Source organism: Carassius gibelio, chromosome A15 (assembly GCF_023724105.1).
Source record: "Carassius gibelio isolate Cgi1373 ecotype wild population from Czech Republic chromosome A15, carGib1.2-hapl.c, whole genome shotgun sequence".
NCBI classification, from domain to species: domain Eukaryota; kingdom Metazoa; phylum Chordata; class Actinopteri; order Cypriniformes; family Cyprinidae; genus Carassius; species Carassius gibelio.
Window position 1 is genome coordinate 3,350,743 of NC_068385.1, and position 19,215 is coordinate 3,369,957.

A 19,215-nucleotide genomic window follows, 5' to 3' on the forward strand; every position below is an offset into this window, starting at 1 on the left:
TAATTGTTCCACCCCCCACCCTTTATATTATGAACAAAAAACGTATCTGTAGTGTTGATTCTATCTGTCCAGCCACATATTTCCCTTCATGTCGCAGCATATTTGATTAAAGCTGTCAATCATTATGCCTGTACAGATATTTCATATGTTGTAAGGCTCCTTATTAAAGTTTCGTAAATTAATTATTTTACTTTTAAGATGCAGTGTTTTAATCTTTAGATGTAATCATGAGCATATCAACAGTCGTTTTAGACTAGTTAAAGGAAATTACACCCAGAGCAAAATTTTTCACACACGGGCTTGAGACTTGATTTCTAACTATAAACAGTGGGCGGGGCTTAGTTGCAAATCCCGCCTTATCTAACATGATTGGCTTGTACGAGAATCGCTCGTAGCTGTCGTCCAATCACACAACGTCAACAATGTACCATCATGCCGCTTATTAATGCAGGAGGCGGGGCTTCTTAAAAATACTGGGGGAAAGAACAACAGTGTTGGAACAGAGTAACAATATAGCAACCGCAATTTTATATAAACAGAAGGCAGAACCCTTCAGTTGAAGGTACAAATACATTGATTCTTATCCTATCCACTATATTTTCATATCGAACCTTAAAATAAGAGTCATTTTGTATGGTGTTTAACCTGTTTTTAGGCCCATTTGCTCTTACATCACGATGCATGTTCGTCGCGTGCGTATTAATAATGCTCTTTAAATGCATCGATCTAAATGCGTTAATCTGAAGTCAAGTAAGCGCATTTTAATTTTGCATTGCTATGGCATAAATATTACGCCAACTCGAGATTTTCGTGTCCTCGCATCGGCTGTTATCATTTGCGTATCTGTTAAACATTAAGCAGGTTTACCAGGTTGAGGGATACTGACAATATATTGTTTAGTTGTTGAAAGTCAGAATATTTTGATAACACCATAAGACATTAACATCACGTATATTTTATAGACAGAATGGCATTATAAAACAGCCTGCACTGTCATATTTTGTCACGTGGAAGATATATGTTAAAGTTCACCACTGCATAAACGTATAGATATGAGTGATCTTTAATGACTTGTACTGTAATTCACTAAATTTGACAGATGATTTCTCTCTTTGAAGGCAGGCCAAACCATGGGGAAGTCTCTGTTTTCCTTGCCGAAGCAAAAAGAGGAGCAGGAGAATCTGATTAAAAGCACAGAGTCTCCTATTGAGGACAATAAACATGACGTGTCACAGTTTCCATATGTTGAATTCACAGGTAGAGACAGCATCACCTGTCCTACTTGTCAAGGGACGGGGAGGATACCTAGAGGTGAGAACAGATCTTTCCATCCATCCATTACCATCCATTACTATATATGTAATATCAACATATAGCTGCAACTTAACAAATTGTTCTTAATCTTAGTGGCATCAATAAATTGCTTGAATGAATCATTATTTGGACTTGTAAAGATGTAATGATGTGCACTTCCTTCCTATCCTGGACATTCTCACAGACCTAGAAAACCAACTAGTTGCTCTAATACCATACAGTGACCAGAGGCTGAAGCCAAGACGAACGTAAGTTAATTTCAATATCCGTTTCAAATCAGCATTGGATATATACTACGGTATCTATTTGATAACTGACTGGATATTCTTGCACTATCACAGGACATTGTACGTGTCTTTATCAGTCGTTCTGTGTCTGCTACTTTCTGGCTTGGCTGTATTCTTCCTGTTCCCTCAAACTATTGACGTTTCTTATGTTGGGGTGAAGTCAGCCTACGTCACATTCGACCGAGACCGGCGGATAATTTATCTAAATATCACGGTAATATCTATAGAAAACCCTTTTGATTAGTATTTCAGGTTTGTTGATCAAATATTATCTATTATTCTATTTTTTGTGTGGAGGGATTGGACTTGATAGTGAGATCAGATGGGACTTTTTGGAAAAGTCATGTTTTTTTGTTGCCGTGTATATAATTAACTGTATTTAATAATAGTATTTTTTGACTTTCTCAGAATACCCTGAACATCACCAACAATAATTACTACTCAATTAGCGTTGCCAACATCACAGCACAGGTGCAGTTCTACAAGACTGTTATCGGAAAGTCTGTTGTCAGCAATGTCACCACCATCACCCCCCTGGATATGCGTCAGGTACGTTAATTCATTCAGATATATGAATTAATGAATAATAATTGTATGTTAATACATATTTCAATAATAACATTTTTCATTATAAACCCAAAAGAAATCTGCACAATTTTAACTTTGTAGTAATTATACAATTCATAATTAAAATATAATATAAAATTATTAGTCATGTAATATTTGTTATAGTATGGTGCTCTATAAAAATATGAAATATAATAGTGTATAATACAACCATACCAATCCATATCATTACTGTTTCAAATTTTTATACATGGTGAGGAAAATCACATTCAGTTTAACACTTTAAGAGAACAGAAAGAAATAAGTGCCCTGCATATGTGTGATTTCTAAGATAACAACTGCTATTAATGTCAGTGTTTCATTTTTAGGTTGATTTCACTGTTCCCACGATCATAGCAAATGAGATGAGCTACATATTGTGAGTATTTGCCAGTCAGGTCTTACATTAGACCTAAAACTTTTATCTTACTGATTGTGCATCTGTTTTTACAGTGACTACTGTACCATGCCGTCAATTAAAGTGCATAACATTGTTGTCATGATGCAGTAAGTATTCTTTAATTTTAGTTGTTTGTTGAAAGAGTTTTTTTTTTTGAAAAATGTTACTGTATTTTTTTGTTATTCAGTGTTTTGTTGTTGTTGAAAAGAATGGTAGCTCTTTATTAGATAAAATAAGCATTAACCAAAGTATTATAATATTATATAATAAATAAATATGAATATTACATGATTTATACTATGTTCTCGTCTCACCAGGATGACTGTAACTGTCTTGTACTTTGGCCACGCTGAGCAGGTGTCTCTGGAGAAGTACCTGTACGTGGACTGTGGCTCAAACACCACATCTTCACGTGGACACATGAGTGTGATACAGTGACGGCGCTCCGTATGACCCACAGTCCGTCTTGTTCCCATGTCGTGAAACAAAAGCCTGTCCGGAGTGTTACGAATGGGAGATGATGAAGTCTACACTGTAGGGTGACAACTTCAAGATTGATCAGGAAGTTTCAGCCAGAGCTCTGATGTCTTTCTACACCATCATTATCGATTCTTTAGCACAGCGCTGAAGGTTTTGTTTGGATAGACAGAAGCACTTTAGTACATTTTGGGAAAAGGGATGAGAGCAGCTGAATATTTTACATAGAGCTGCAAACCACTTTGACTACTTCGTTACAATTGTATTTTTTCCTGTGCATTTGTTTTGTAATGTTAAACAGCGTGCTGCAATTTCCATTTGATCATGCTCATTTTATGGTTATGTAGCTCTTCGCGGAGCAGTAACTCTTTTGATTTTTTTTTGAGTATGGTGTTAACATCAACATGCCAGCTTTCAGAAATGGAAATGGAGTTTATGGAAATGTTGTATTAATTCATATTTTGGATTTTTCCAACCTGTAAGACTGCAATATTTTTTTTTTAGTGTCACTTCTCATTTTTCGGGGAGAATGAAGGTCTAAACTTACGTTTAAAAAACAGAACTAAACAAATATTTAGTGGGATGTTCTGAGGTCATTACAAAGTGGAACATGAATCAGGTGTCATAAAATATATATTATAATAAATATAAATTTACCTCAGCAGGAACCTGTGGAATACCATATAGTTAAGAAAACATTTAACAAAAAGAAGGAAGGCCATTCTTTTTTATTATTATTATAAAAAGGACTTCCGTTTAAGAACTAATTGTTCTTAAAAGCATTTCTTTTGTCACATTTTAGTCAAAGTTGAGCTTTTTTTTTTTTGGTGCTGGTGTAGATAATTGCTATCTTAGATGTTTCTTATTCACTTTAACCCTTTTGCTTGTCTGGTTTTGTTGGAATGGCACTTTTACATCAACATTTTTTGAAGTATTTTATTTACATGTTATTTTAGGGAAAGGATTGTCAGTAAATTCAATTCCTTTGATTACATTTGTGTCCACACACACACACACACACACATATCAAAATACACACTGGCAAGATCACTTTAGATCAAAACTGATAATTTCAGTAGAACCATAGAAGCAACTAGGACAAGCACATAAAATAAAACATAAAATAATATATATTTAAGAAATTTGGTAACCAAACAGTTTCGGTCCCCACTGACATTGATCCAATGAGAACTGAAACTATATGGTTACCAACCATAAATATATTTCTTCATAATATCTTCTTTTGTGTTCTGCAAAAAAAAAAAAAAAAATGAAAGGAATGCATACAGGTTTGAGGGTGAGTAAATGAAGACAGAATTTTGAAAAGTGAATTTTAACCAGTGAATGGGGGTCAAGATTTTGAAGCCCTCCAAAAATTAATCCATCCAATATAAAAAGTGCTCCACATGGCTCTGGGAGTTAATAAAGGCCTTCTGAAAAAAAAGCGATGTCTTTTTGTAAGAAAAATATCCCTCTTTAAAACTTTATAAACTGTAATCGCTAGCTTAGCTTCCGCTTTGTCAATTTCATGTCACATGTCATAATAATAACTTTTTACCTCACAATTTGACTATTTGTCACAATCTTGACTTTTTATGTCATAATTGTTTTAATGTAAATTATGACTTGTGGTTTCATCTCATACTTGAGACTTCATATGTAATGATTTTGACTTTTTTTTAAAACTCTGTACAGTATCTCAGAATTGCATCTTTTTGCCATAATTATGGTTTACCATAGCTTGATTTTTATTTCGTATGTGGCAGAAATGGACTTCCACAGTATCAATCCTTCGGAATATTACTAGAGCGTCCCAAGATTACTATTCAAGTCACAACATAATTTATTGTATACAACATTAAAACAATCTTTGAGCAATTCCAGGATATTTTGATGAAACAGAAAACAGAAAGATAACATTTAAATGTCTTTACCGTTTTTGATCGAATTCTTATATATGTACCTATTAAATATATAATTATTACCAATTAAACATTATAAAACTGCTATACTGAGGTAAGGATTCTAAAATGTTTTTGGAAGCCTTTTGGCGCCACCTTGTGGACAACATTGTACACACAAGACAGTATTTCCAGTCGTCTATGTGAACTTTAAAGACTTAAACCAAATAATAAAAAAAAGATCACAGTGAAACAATAAAGACCTTTTTCCCTCTTGGGAAAGTAGTTTTATAATCTAAATAAACAGAGGAAACATGCTCTCTGTGCTGTATGAGTGTGTTTACAGTAGGCCTATGTGTCTTATCAATATACTGAGCTTGTTCTGGACTAAAATGATAGAGATCTACAGTAAATCTCTAAAATGGACTTTATTAATGAAACATCTTTACATTTGGTGGTCAATTGTGATTAATGGGACTAGGACCTGACAATATCATCAGATGCTGTGTACCAAGAGAGTGTGTATCCAAACCAAAGCCGAATTGAAAGAGAATGGATGGCACAGACCTTTAGTGAGCAGATAACCGAGGTGCTGACTGTACAAATCTGACAAGGGCCATCAAAAAGAGTCAGTGTCCATCATATACATCTACAAAACGGATAAACAGGTCATTTTCAACCAGTTTGTAAGTAATACTGAACACTTAATACAATACACTTTTAGTTTAGAACTTATGTGCCAGTTCAGTGCTTGTGTGGTTTGTCACCTTTTCCTTCACAATGCACTTGAGCTTGTAGGACTTTTTAAAGCCTTGACCAAGAACTCTGACAGAAGAACAGATGCCATAACGGACATCACACAGTCCCCCTTTCTCCAATTCTGTGATCTCTGGAGTTTCATCAGGAAAACAGATTAACTGACAAGAAGACTGTAGGCGGGGTCAGATAGACTGCTGCTGGTGACTTTTATTTCTCAAAAAATAAACACAAACAAAACGTTGTGCTACCAGCGCTCAAAATGGCACAATTTGTATAAAGCAATTCACAAGTCTTCTCCAGCGCATGTACAATCAACTTCACCAGGCAGCAGTCAGTCTCCCTCTCCTCTCCAGCTCACTCCCGGCCTTTTTATCCCGTCTCTCTATGCCAGTCACTGGAAAGACACAGGACGTGTTCATCATTTGTATTTAACCCACTTAAATCTCTCTCCCGCTGCAGGCCTCGCCGAACCACGCCCCCTTCGCCACGCAGACTAAAAACAAATAAAAATGCAGGTCAGAATAATCTGTCAACATACATTTTAATATATTCATATGCAAACACTTTATGCGTTTATTGTTTTGTAAAATTCCAGTTAAGGCTACGTAGCTAAACTTTTAGATTTTTTTGTTCATTTTTTGTTCACCTCTTCAGATCAGTTTCACTGATTTCAAATAGTTGTATCTCGGCCAAATAATCTCCTATCCTAACAAACCATACATCAATGGAAAGCTTATTTATTCATGATGTATACATGTCAATTTTGAAAAAACTGGTCTATGGTCACATATATACTTCAAAAGTACACTTCAAATATCTAAATTATCCAAATGCATTTGTATTTACATATTTAGACCCAAATTATCCTTATTTGACCCGTATTATCATCTATGTTGAATGATTACTCTTTGATAAATGAAAGACTTTTAAATCTTTCTGACTTCAAATTTTTGAATGGTAGGTAAAATAAGTTTCTGCATACTTTTGGGCACAAAAAATATTATTGGAAAAATTAAATTAAGATATGCATTTCATTAAAAAAATGTTGAACCAAATAGCGTCTGCAAACGAAAGATGCTCCTTTCTCAGAACTAATCTACCTTCATTTCCACCACAGAGACAAACAATTTTGCGACCAATCAAGTATTTCAAAATGTTATTGCACTTATTTACCGGGGAAGTGTGCTTGTTAGAGAGTTATATGTTTAAGATGAAATTAAACACACTAAAGTGTATGGAAAATAAAGAAAAATCAGTTGAAAGTAGGCTATTTTTAAGTAGTGTCTTCATCTTCAGTCAAACAGGTATTTTATCAAATAGACATTAAAATGCTGCCTATGAAATTAGGAGTAGCAAAACAAAAAAGATTGGAGCCATTTATAAAAATGTAAAAAAAAAAAAAAAAATATATATATATATATATATATATATATATATATATATATAAATACACATGATAAAAAAATTTAGCGTAAAGTAAACTTGAGACTTTTGTTAGTTGTTAAAAAAATAATAGGCCTACTAGTGTGAAATTGTTTTTAAGAGAGTTTATTTTCTAAATGTCCACAGGGATAGAAGTGCTCACAGATGAAGAAACACCCATGATTTGCAAAAATGATCTTACTTACTGTCTGAATAGAGAACCAGAGGGTAATATTGTCTGTAGCCTACATCTTTTAAAGAAGATATGTGTGTTTTTGCTCTTCTGTGTCATAATCCACAAGATATGGCTCTGCTTATGGTGACCTTACGGAGTATTAACGAGAATTATTCTTCACTGACTCTCCACTGCTGGGCATCAGCATAATGTAAACAAGCCAAAGTTCTACTCTGAGAAAGTTAAACACAATCTGTTGTGTGATGCCTGCGAGACTTTGTGAAGAAATCACATAACCAGAGGCCATCTGTTAAACTGTTTTTATCAAGGCCACTCCTTCTCAAAGAAGATGTGAATAACATTCACGGGATGAAGATTGAGCAGTGGCATAACACCATATGTTTCTCTACGAGAGGTGGTGACAGTCTGTATGAAATAATTAAATTCTTCCTCCACACTGTATATTTTTACTGAATGATACTCATTAGGCAGAACGAAACCACAACATAGCGTCCCAGCGTTTTTACTTTGAGATGGATAAAAGAGGGAATGCTGTAAGACAGCTGTGAATCCTAATGAGAAAAGCAGACGGTAAACAGCCATCAGTAGCAAAACTTTTCCATGACCTAAAGGTGCAATTAGCAATTAAAATAACACAAAGTCTAAATGCTGCAAATAAATAAAGATGAACTAAAGTGTTAGAAAAAAAAACAGATATCGTTCGCTGGTGTACTCTAATATCGTTATCTTTATAGTTATCGTTCTTGCTGTTGAACGGGGCTTACACTCTTAATAAATACCAATACCAATACCAATTCCCTCAGTACCCTCCACTGTAATCACATTGAAGGCTTTTTATTATTATAACTGCTTAATCTTTCAGAAAAAAATTTTCTGGTCTGTTAGTGAAATTGTATTTGCTCGTAATGTATTCACAATATGTTAGCTTTATCTGTTTTCTTCATCTATTCCCATCCTCAACCTTGATCTTAAAATGCAAAAGAAACCATAAAAAATGTAAGTGAATTATTCATTTCCAGTGACTGCTGCTTTTATTACAGATCGTTATAGAAAAGTAATCTTTATCTCTATTACTCAGCTTATCTTTTCTATAAATTATGTGATATTATAAGAGGATTAGATTTGATCTGTATAAAAATGGAAATCGAGAGAGTTGGTATATTTAAATGAGTTGTTTGCTAACCTTTGCTGGTTGTGATTTGAAAGATTTGAACTTTTGCATTAACTTATAAAAGACAAAAGAAACTTAATTATAACATCAATTAAAGAGGAATAATTTAAAGCCAAATTGAGAATTAAAGAAATTAAATTATGAACGTGTGATATTTGTTGCTAAAAACTTCAGAAAGCATTAATAGCCTATAACCCCACCCCCCACGTTTTTACGGTCAGGATTATTTTTTATCACTTAAAATAACTGATTGAAGATATGTCTCATAGGTATTTAAAGTGACTTTAATTCATAGTTAGATGGTTGCTAAGACGTCTCTTTGTTTCCTCAACAATGTCCCCACTGTGCTCTGTCCATCACACACAGAGTCTCTGAATGAGAACTTTTGCTGCTTGGAAACCTTGTTGTATCCAGTACTCTATGCTGAACTGGCTTTAATAAATAAATAAATAAATAAATTGTATCACACACATCAATCTGAACTCTTTACTATCTACTTTGTCATGGCTGAATGACAGCCACACTGCTGTAAGAAAGGTAAGTGATTTTAGGAATTCTTTCATTTAAATTGTAAGGTTGATAGAACTAGATATAAATTATTTATTTATTTATACGTTTTTTTTTTCTAAATTGTGTTGTTATATTATGTCTTATTATTAATTTAATGTTATATAATTACGTCTATCACCTAAATGTAATCTTATGCCTACTTTTGCATATGTAATGCATTTATAGATCCTTAGTTAAGATAATATTACATGTATGAGGTTGTTAATGAACAATTTTATATATCGTACATATCACTGAAAAAATTGCATAATAATAATTTGCACTCCGAAATTTCTAATAAATTTCTCAAATAATTACAAAGAATCTGCAGGGAACACACTGAATTAAAAGTGAAATTTTGAAGTAGAAAGACTGAAATACTATTTTCTTGTAAAACGTACTCCGATGATCATTGTTTAATCTACTAATTGTGTATGGTTTGGTCTCAGATTATTGCTCTGAGCATTAAAATCACAGTGAATCTTCCTGAGCCTTTGGAAACTCCCATGTGTGTTGACTTCAGAAGAAAGCAGCTCTTTTCTGTGAGTCAAAACTTGATCTCAAGCAGGAGTTGTGGACTCGTCCCCCCACACCCAGTAATTCCCGTTGATCCATGGAATATAAAAGCCCCTGACTTTACCCCAAAACTGTACAGATCTTTGAGTTTGCCACAGATCAAGAGCAAAAACATTCACCTGGTTAAATCAAATAATACTGTGGAAGAAAAAATATTTTATTTTGGAAAAGATTAATGATGTTACTCCCTTATAGTTTTGCCTGGACTTGAGCAAAAGGGATGTACAGCAACAACATTTATCACGTTCTCTCTAGTGATCAGCAGGGATGTATCCAGTGGGGCCTTACAAAGAACCAAATCTTCATAACTTCAGACTTTTAAATTTGTAATAAGTTTATGGCTCACATTATCTGCATTGCACAACATCAACACTAGATGACAGTCTTTATAAGACATTTAAACACTCTTAATGTGACTGCAGTGTGCTGAGGGAATGTCAGATACATTGACTTCTTTAGAAAAGGATCCTGGCTGTACTTGATCTTAGAATATCAGTCCCCAAACAAAGGTAAAATAACTTTCATCAAGACATCCTAATTAAAAACAGAGAAAAATATGAATGGTTTTTTTTTTTTTTTTTTAAACACTTAAAATTGGGTTGGCATAAACTGTGTTGCATATGGTTGCCCTTGTTTTACCACTGTAATCAATCTTTTAGTACGTATCTAATAACAGTCATAAAATCCATTATATAGAACAAAGGTCAAATACTTTATGGCTTGATTTCATTTTATTTCAATCTTTTCATAGACACACAGTAAGCAAAATGGATACTTTCAAACCAGCAGAGCTTAAAGACTCGTACTAAAATACTCATGCCACGGCCTCCAAAATCAGCTTCTTATACAGTGAGCACAGAGTGAACTCTCATATTTATCTTGTAACACTTTACTTCTTGTGTTATAGAGACATCACCACAGAAGAAGAGTAAACAGTGCCTTTTCTAAGTAAATAGAAAAGTTGACCAACTCCTGGAGGAAATTAATCTGTTTTAAGAAAGAAAAAAAAAAGAATAAATAAATAATAATAATTTTGTGTTGTGGTGTGCAGATAAGGCTAGTTTAAACATCAATTTTCTGTTTTGTCTAATGAGTCCTACTGTTTTATGGAGAACCCCACTTTATTGTAAACACAAAATTTTCTTTTTTTTCTTTTTTATTTTGTCTTTTCATTTTTTAGATAAATTGTCAGCTTACAGAACAATGCTACAAAGAAAATGTTAGAATGATTAATTATATTTTGTTATTAAATGAATTAATAAATGAATTATTAATATATCTTGAGAAATACCAACAACAAAGACGTAATAAATGAAGCAATTTTGTAGCTTTCTTATTGTGTTTCTCTTTTTGCATACATTATGGGCGCATGACCTCCGTTGACCAATCATTTTAAAGATAAACAAATGAGCTGCTGCAGCGCGCGTGCTGGGTCGGTCAGTAACGCGCAGAGCAGAGCGAGGGTGTCGTTGAATCACGCTTTCTTGCGAAGTATGAAGTCTGAACGGTAAGTTAAATGGGCGACTGTGGTAAGAGTTTAGTTTTAAACCATTTAACTAACAATGAGGAATATAGGCTCCGCTGTATCTTAGGTAAAAGTAGGTTTTGTCAGCGCGTCAATAATTAATTCATGTTGGCCCAAAACGCGAGCTGCAGTTCACGCGTTTTAAGCATCCACAGATTTTCTCTTAAGATGCGGTCACATAGATTAAGTTTATACTTTCATTAAATACGGATATAGTTAGTTTAGGTTGGAGAAATAGGAGGTCTACGTGGACTTTGGGTTAATTCAGAAAAGTTTCGATTCGACAGGTGGACGCGTGTGACTTCCGGATGAATGCCCTCACCGCGTCATCGGAGCTCTGTTATCACGCTCACTTTTATTGTTAGACCACCCTATTTATCTGTTCCTAGGAAATATTGCATAATGGAGATGAGCTTAATTTCAGAGCGGTTTGCTCCTGTGGGTTTACAGACTCCTGTTCAAGTTAATACATTTTTTATTCCTAGCAATTCGTAATTTATGCCAAAATGTGCGCGGTTTTATGTAATATATTCTGAGACTTTTAGTTTTTAATGTTTCTATACCTGTACATTTATAGAAATAATGTTTATTAATGTACACGTTTAGACACTGATTTTAAATTCCTTTCAGTTAAAGTGTGACCGAAAAAAAAGTTGAAAAGTTATTAAAATATTACAAAATGTCTTTATTTTGCAAATGAAAAATGGTAAAGGTTGGAATTTAGTTACTACTGCAAGCCATGTCATGAGCTTAAGGTAGTCAGGCTGGTTTGTAGCAGGTTATTTAAGGGTGTTTTCTAGCTCTTACCAGCTTGATCAAGATCTACCTTTTTAGTCTCAGCCCCATCAGCTGAAAGTCCGTTCTTCATCTAGTAAATCGATGATAAGACAACCTTAAAAGCTGTAAATGTTTTATGATATGGCCTATGATAGCTCAAAACAGTTTGATTGATGATCGTAATCCATCAGCGAAGTTCTTAAAAATAAGCCGCTTTACCTGAAAGTCTCGTTTTGTTTGGCATGTGAAGTGGTCCGTTTTTAAATCAGACCCTCAAAAAATTATTAATTGTGGTTTTGCAGTCAGGCAGATTGTATTAGATCAATCAAAAGACATTTAAAAAACATCATATTTTTGTGTATGAACTTTTAGGCAAGCACTGGATTTGCATCTGGTATTTTGGACCTATGGAACATCATCCTAAACTCATATTCTTATACTCCTGAGAGAAATGGGGAACGGAATTTCAGAGCAGCCCAACTTTCTATCCAGTCTTCCGTTCTGTAATTCTCTTCACATCGCTATTCTGGGTCTGGACTTTGCAGGCAAAACGACGGTCCTGTACCGTCTGCAGTTCAATGAGTTTGTCAACACTGTCCCCACCAAAGGTTTCAATGCAGAGAAAGTCAGAGTACCTCTTGGGGACTCACAAACGGTGACGTTTCACTTTTGGGACGTTGGCGGGCAGGAGAAACTGCGCCCTCTTTGGAAGTCCTATACACGTGGCACAGATGGCATCGTGTTTGTTGTGGACTCTTTGGATGCGGAGAGAATGGAAGAGGCAAAGACGGAGCTTTACAAAATCGCCCGATCCTCTGAAAATCAAGGAGTGCCTGTGTTGATTATTGCTAACAAGCAGGACTTGAGACAGGCTCTGTCACTGTCACAGATAGAGACCATGCTGGCACTCAAAGAACTGGGACCCTCTACGCCGTGGCACCTGCAGTCCACCTGTGCCATCATTGGTGACGGTCTCAAAGAGGGACTCGAAAGACTTCATGACATGATCCTAAAACGAAGAAAGATGCTCAAACAGCAAAAAAAGAAAAAATAGACCATATATAAAAGGGGGGGAAAAGGACTATACAAGTTGATAGTTGCAAACTGTCATTTTTACGTGCCCCGAGTTGGTTAGAACCAACAAGTTGTTTACTTTCTTGTTTACTACTCTAGTTGTTTACTTCTGGTCATAGACTTAGAAATAATATAAACCTAATATAAAGATATTTTTAATACACTGAAAAGTGATTTGTGTTGAAGGTTTATTTCAAATTTTTATTTGCAATAAAAGGGCTTTCTGTGTTCATTCTAAAATTGTTATATGTAATATTTTAACACATATACAGTACATCTGCCAAATCTTGTCATTTTAGGGTCAGGTATTATTAAGGTGTTAAAAGGAATAACTCACCCAAGAAAAACCTGTGAATGAAAACTTATTTACATTATTTTATGTTCCTGTTTCTCCCTGAATAATTACTTGAATTTCATTTATTTTTGCACAAAACTATAGGCATGCACAATATCAGTTTCATATCAGTTAAAGGTCAAGATTTTTGGGGGGTATTAAATTGTGCATGCTCTTTAGTTTATATTTAGATTATATTTGAAGTAATCTCATGCTTAATTCAAGTCAATTTTTAACAACACAAAATATGTAATCACCATTAAATGTAATCTTTAGCTAATCAATTGGAATATAAGTCTTTCATGCTTATACATTATGCTGTACATGTCACTGTCACAGATAGAGACCATGCTGGCACTCAAAGAACTGGGACCCTCTACGCCGTGGCACCTGCAGTCCACCTGTGCCATCATTGGTGACGGTCTCAAAGAGGGACTCGAAAGACTTCATGACATGATCCTAAAACGAAGAAAGATGCTCAAACAGCAAAAAAAGAAAAAATAGACCATATATAAAAGGGGGGGAAAAGGACTATACAAGTTGATAGTTGCAAACTGTCATTTTTACGTGCCCCGAGTTGGTTAGAACCAACAAGTTGTTTACTTTCTTGTTTACTACTCTAGTTGTTTACTTCTGGTCATAGACTTAGAAATAATATAAACCTAATATAAAGATATTTTTAATACACTGAAAAGTGATTTGTGTTGAAGGTTTATTTCAAATTTTTATTTGCAATAAAAGGGCTTTCTGTGTTCATTCTAAAATTGTTATATGTAATATTTTAACACATATACAGTACATCTGCCAAATCTTGTCATTTTAGGGTCAGGTATTATTAAGGTGTTAAAAGGAATAACTCACCCAAGAAAAACCTGTGAATGAAAACTTATTTACATAATTTTATGTTCCTGTTTCTCCCTGAATAATTACTTGAATTTCATTTATTTTTGCACAAAACTATAGGCATGCACAATATCAGTTTCATATCAGTTAAAGGTCAAGATTTTTGGGGGGTATTAAATTGTGCATGCTCTTTAGTTTATATTTAGATTATATTTGAAGTAATCTCATGCTTAATTCAAGTCAATTTTTAACAACACAAAATATGTAATCACCATTAAATGTAATCTTTAGCTAATCAATTGGAATATAAGTCTTTCATGCTGTACATTATAATGTTGTGGTGCTTAAATTGATTTTAGTTGTTTAATTTTTATTTATTTTTTATTATTAAAACTTTCGATAAAGATTTTTAATATAGATTTAGCGATTATTGTCCATAACATGATATCTAAATAATTATTAGCTTATTAGTATGGCGCAGTATTTTAATATGATATATTCCTAATCATATTCCAATTAGAAAATGTACAATTTACAGCACAAGTTATATGGATTGCTTTTCTGATAACTTTATGATGCCTTTGTGACACTTTTGGAGGATTAATGATTCAATCCCTATTCATTGTAATTTTTTAGTCTTTTGTGTTTTACAAAAGTCAGTCATACAGGTTGGTGAGTAAATGACCAAAATGTTAGTTTTGGTTGAACTATCCCTTTAACACATTCCTTTAAAATTGCTTGGAGCCTTGTACCACCACATTCTTCTTTGGTTTAGTAATACTAAGGTGAGAATAAAAAGCAAATGCCTCATACATTACGAAACCTTAGCCCCCTCTGTTATCAGATTAGAAACGCACCTATGATGCATCACCTTGCAGCCATTAGAAACACTGAAAGAGCTCAACTGGACGGGGATTTGTAGGATTTATCTGCTGTGTATCTATCACATGCTCCTCTAAATTCCAGTCCTGCCTCGTAAATCCAGAGCGACTGGGACTCTTCCCTCCCCGTTCCATTAATGTCAGTAATGCTCAGCTGGGATGGTGACGGACTGGAAAAAATCTGCTGTGCAGTTTCCTTTCCCACACTTTTGACAGATACTGAACTACAAGTCAGTTTCACACCTGCAGGCCTTGGAAACCTGTTAGTTCACTGTATTTTTATTTCAAAATCCTGACTTTTTTCCCCCCACAATTCTGACTTTTTTCTAGAATTTTGAGGTTTCATCCCACAGTTCGGACTTTTCTCGGAATCCCATTGTGGAAGCAAGTTTCCTTACTAGGTTCACAGTGCAGATTTTATGCAAAATCTATTTCTCTGCAACCTTTTGTTTAGAGATTATGTGAATCCCCTCTTTTCTTTTCTCTGAACCACTCTTTGGTAAAGAATACAATGTACAGAAACGGAGTTTTCTTTGTTTTGATACATAGCAGTTTTCTAGCTAGTTTTCTCCTGATTCCCAATGCCTTTTTCCCATTGTTGGTACTTTCACTGGTCAAAATCAGTTTTAGACATTGTTTCAAGGAAAGCGATGAGCTTATGTTCAGTTCTCTCAGGAACCCTGCAGTGAGATTGTATGGGAAAGAGAGAGGTGTAGTGACCTGGCTCTCCATGCAGATCCCTTCTCACTCCCCTGAGTCTGTATCTGATGACAGTGTGTTGGCAGACTGCTTTTGTTCAGCTTTGCTCTCATCTCATTCCAGCTTGAAGGATGAGGTCAGGGTAGATGGGGGGGTCTAGCTGTTTTTTCTGTCCTTTTGTCTAAAAAATAATTTCTCAGTGGGTTCAAACGGGTGCTGCACTCATGTTAGACCTTGTCAAGTGTTCATTCTGACAAACATTATTAGATTAGGAGACTTTATGGGCTAAATAAGTAATGTTTTGGTGTTTTAGAACTAAGTAAACATTGTGTTCTGTAACTGCAATGGTCTGGTTTATATCAGTGTGCTTCCACAGATAATGTGATCACTGCAAAGTTCTTAATCATGTTTAGTGTGGTAAATACTGATTGTGTTTAATCCCTATGGGTTTAGTTGTCATAAGGACTGTATTCATCCTGATGCTCGTAGGTCCAGCCATGTCTGATCCAGCCGCTGCGATAAATTACTGCATTGAGAAACTAGCTGGTGCATGTCTCTAAGAATCATTGGTACCTGAGTTCCCACGGTCATGGAAAAGTTTTTTAAATTCTGATTTCTGATCCTGTTTAAGTCATGAAATTTAGTTGAAACATCTAGTGAATTTTAATGGTATATCTAAGTTATTTGTATTTTTCCCAAAGCTATATAATTGCTTGAAAATATTTATTTGGCTCGAAACTCTTAGAATTTTGGGGTCCTTTTTTTTTTTTTTTTTTTTTAAAGCTTTTGCTCAACCTGGCTGCATTTATTAGATATAAAATACGGACAGCAAAATATTATTGCAATTTAAAATGAATGTTTTCTGTTTTCATATATTTTAAAATACAAATTATTCCTGTGATGGCAAAGCTGATTTTTTAGTGTAACATGATTCTTTCTGAAATCATCCTAATATGTTGATTTGCTGATTTATTTTTGTTTTTAATTAATGTTGTGCTAATTTTTTTTTTCTTTTGGGTGGAGTCTTTGATGAAAAGAAAGTTTAAGAGAGCAGCCTTTATTTGAAATAGCAATGTTGAAATTCATAATAATTGAAAAGTCTTTGCTGTCTCTTTTGATCAATTTAATGCATCCATGCTTTATAAAAGTATTAGTATTTAAGTATTAATTTCTTAAAAAATAAATATATGTATATATATATATATATATATATATATATATATATATATATATATATATATATATACACCATAACTTCTGTAAAAATATCCAGTTTTTGGAACAGTAGTGTATTTGTAATTATTATATATATTTGTACATTTAATTTGAATTGAAAGGCAATGTTTTCAGTAACAATGTACATTGCATGGCTTCAGAGGACAATTTATAGCTTTCTTGACAGCCTCTGTCCCTTTTTATACTGGCATAAACATTTACAACATGAAATGTCCATTTTCTGAAATATCTCACTCAGTAAAGGTAGTGTTTCCTGAATCCTGTATTTACAGTATTTCCATATTTCCATTGAAGAAAGGAAGTAAATAAGTTTTTCTTTGCAATCGTTGTTTATACAGTGCACACTAGTGCTGCTTTTGTCCTTATTTCTAGATAGTAATAGTTCTTGACTGTGAGTTACTCAATCTGTGATGCCACATATTTGCTGAAAAGCATGCATTTAAATGATAAATTAAAGTTGTAGTATGAGTAAAGTATTTGTGCACATTAAGGAAAGAATAGTTGCGCAAACAGAGTCTCCTGTGAGTAAAAGAACAACTCACTCTAGTCATACTAGTTTTATTCTTCAGAGGAACTTGCTTCTTGTGGTGTGCATCCCCCTCCCCCTTTTTTCTCCTCACTGTTTATGTACAATGCCATGCTAAAATTGGTTAAGCTGATAACTGGCACATTCTCTGAAAGTACAGTACTGTATATTTATAGACATTTAGTTCAAAAGAAGTCAAAAGGTTAGATGAAAAAAAAAATAAGCATGCCATCAAAGGAATGACATCACAACTTTTTCCATGGAAAACCGATGTGCATAGCCTTACTTCCACAATGTGGCAATGTTTTTAAAAAGTGCAAAACAGTAAACTGAGGTTTTTGTTTTTTTCTGTTGGTTAATAAGACTGCTCAGACAGGTCTCAACAAGTCTGAGAAATACCATGTATTTTACAATATTTTGCAATAGAAATTTACTTTAAGAATGAGTCAGCATGCATGCAGAAACTTGCTGACAACTACACAATAAGCTTTAAATAATTTCACACAACAGTGCCAAAATAGTCCACAGGTTTGTGTATCAAAGGGTTTTGGATACCTGTACAATCTCTTTATCTCAGATAACATTCAAGTGAATGTCTTGGTGAGATTACTCCCCGTTTTCAGCAGTCTGTTCAATCACAAACTGTTGTTTATTAGTTAAATGGATTACTTACTTGCTTTGTAGAACATTTTGGGGTTTTAAAATAAATAATAACATAGTCTAAATAAGAAGTCTTAAAGTCATTTATTTGATTAAAATAGAGTAAAAACAGTAATGTGGTGAAATATTATTACAATTTAAACATTTTTTTAAATGATTTCTAGTTTAATATATTTTAAATTGTAATTTATTCCTGTGATGGCAAAGCTGATATATATATATATATATATATATATATATATATATATATATATATATATATATATATATATATATATATATATATATATATTATCAATGTTTAAGACAGTTGTGCTATTTAATATTTTTGTAGAAACTGTGATACCTCTTTAGTATTCCTTGATTGATAGAAAATAAGAAACATAAATATTTTGTGACTTGTCTACTGTTACTTTTAATCAGGTTATGCATCCTTGTTGAATTAAAGTTTTAATCTAAAAAAAAATGTAATCACTTTGTAACTTAAATTTGCTTTAGTTGCATAAGAAGACTTCAGAGAATCATATGTACATTTGTGATTTTTATGATTACTTTTCCATTTATTTTTTGTCATGCTGGTGTTTTCATAATCCCAGTCCTCTTTCACTTTACATTGGAAAAACATAGGATAATCTCAAGAAATCATGACATGAATGACATGAGGGTGAGTAATTGACTATTTTTATTTTATTTTTTTTTTGCATGGAAAATGTAGCTTTAGCTTAAAATTTTAATAAAGAAATCTGTATAAAATCATAACATCTTCAGTAGAGTGTATGCATGTACAGTGCTTGTAAGATAAACATGCTGCAGGAAAGACAGGAACTCAGTCATCCAAGCCAAAAGTGCAGTGTATCTTTGTTCTGTATACTATTCTCAAAGGGTATATCATGTTTACCTTCTAACTAGAACACTTAAAGCACAACAATGTTTCCCCTCTCACTTTCTAAAGTGCAGCTGTTTGCAGGCCTTTTCCAGCCCTGAGGAACAGACTGCTGTTCT

General features: G+C 33.7%; 2 protein-coding genes across 3 annotated transcripts; both read left to right on the forward strand.

The window, feature by feature from the left end:
• The first annotated feature begins 417 nt into the window (after positions 1–417).
• LOC128028542 (transmembrane protein 106B) lies at positions 418–4,587 on the forward strand. 2 transcript variants are annotated; one of them, XM_052615781.1, is made up of 8 exons: positions 418–562; positions 1,119–1,311; positions 1,499–1,562; positions 1,656–1,815; positions 2,010–2,150; positions 2,537–2,586; positions 2,661–2,714; positions 2,925–4,587. In XM_052615781.1, the coding sequence occupies exons 2-8, from the start codon at positions 1,131–1,133 to the stop codon at positions 3,043–3,045; spliced, it is 771 nt and encodes a 256-aa protein (XP_052471741.1). In that variant the 5' UTR covers positions 418–562; positions 1,119–1,130; the 3' UTR covers positions 3,046–4,587. The 2 variants fall into 2 exon arrangements, with proteins under 2 accessions (XP_052471741.1, XP_052471740.1); XM_052615780.1 differs by lacking the exon at positions 418–562 and adding an exon at positions 598–750.
• A 6,438-nt stretch (positions 4,588–11,025) lies between these two features.
• LOC128029512 (ADP-ribosylation factor-like protein 4A) lies at positions 11,026–14,132 on the forward strand. The gene is made up of 2 exons (XM_052617326.1): positions 11,026–11,165; positions 12,333–14,132. The coding sequence occupies exon 2, from the start codon at positions 12,412–12,414 to the stop codon at positions 13,012–13,014; it is 603 nt and encodes a 200-aa protein (XP_052473286.1). The 5' UTR covers positions 11,026–11,165; positions 12,333–12,411; the 3' UTR covers positions 13,015–14,132.
• The last annotated feature ends 5,083 nt before the right edge of the window (positions 14,133–19,215 follow it).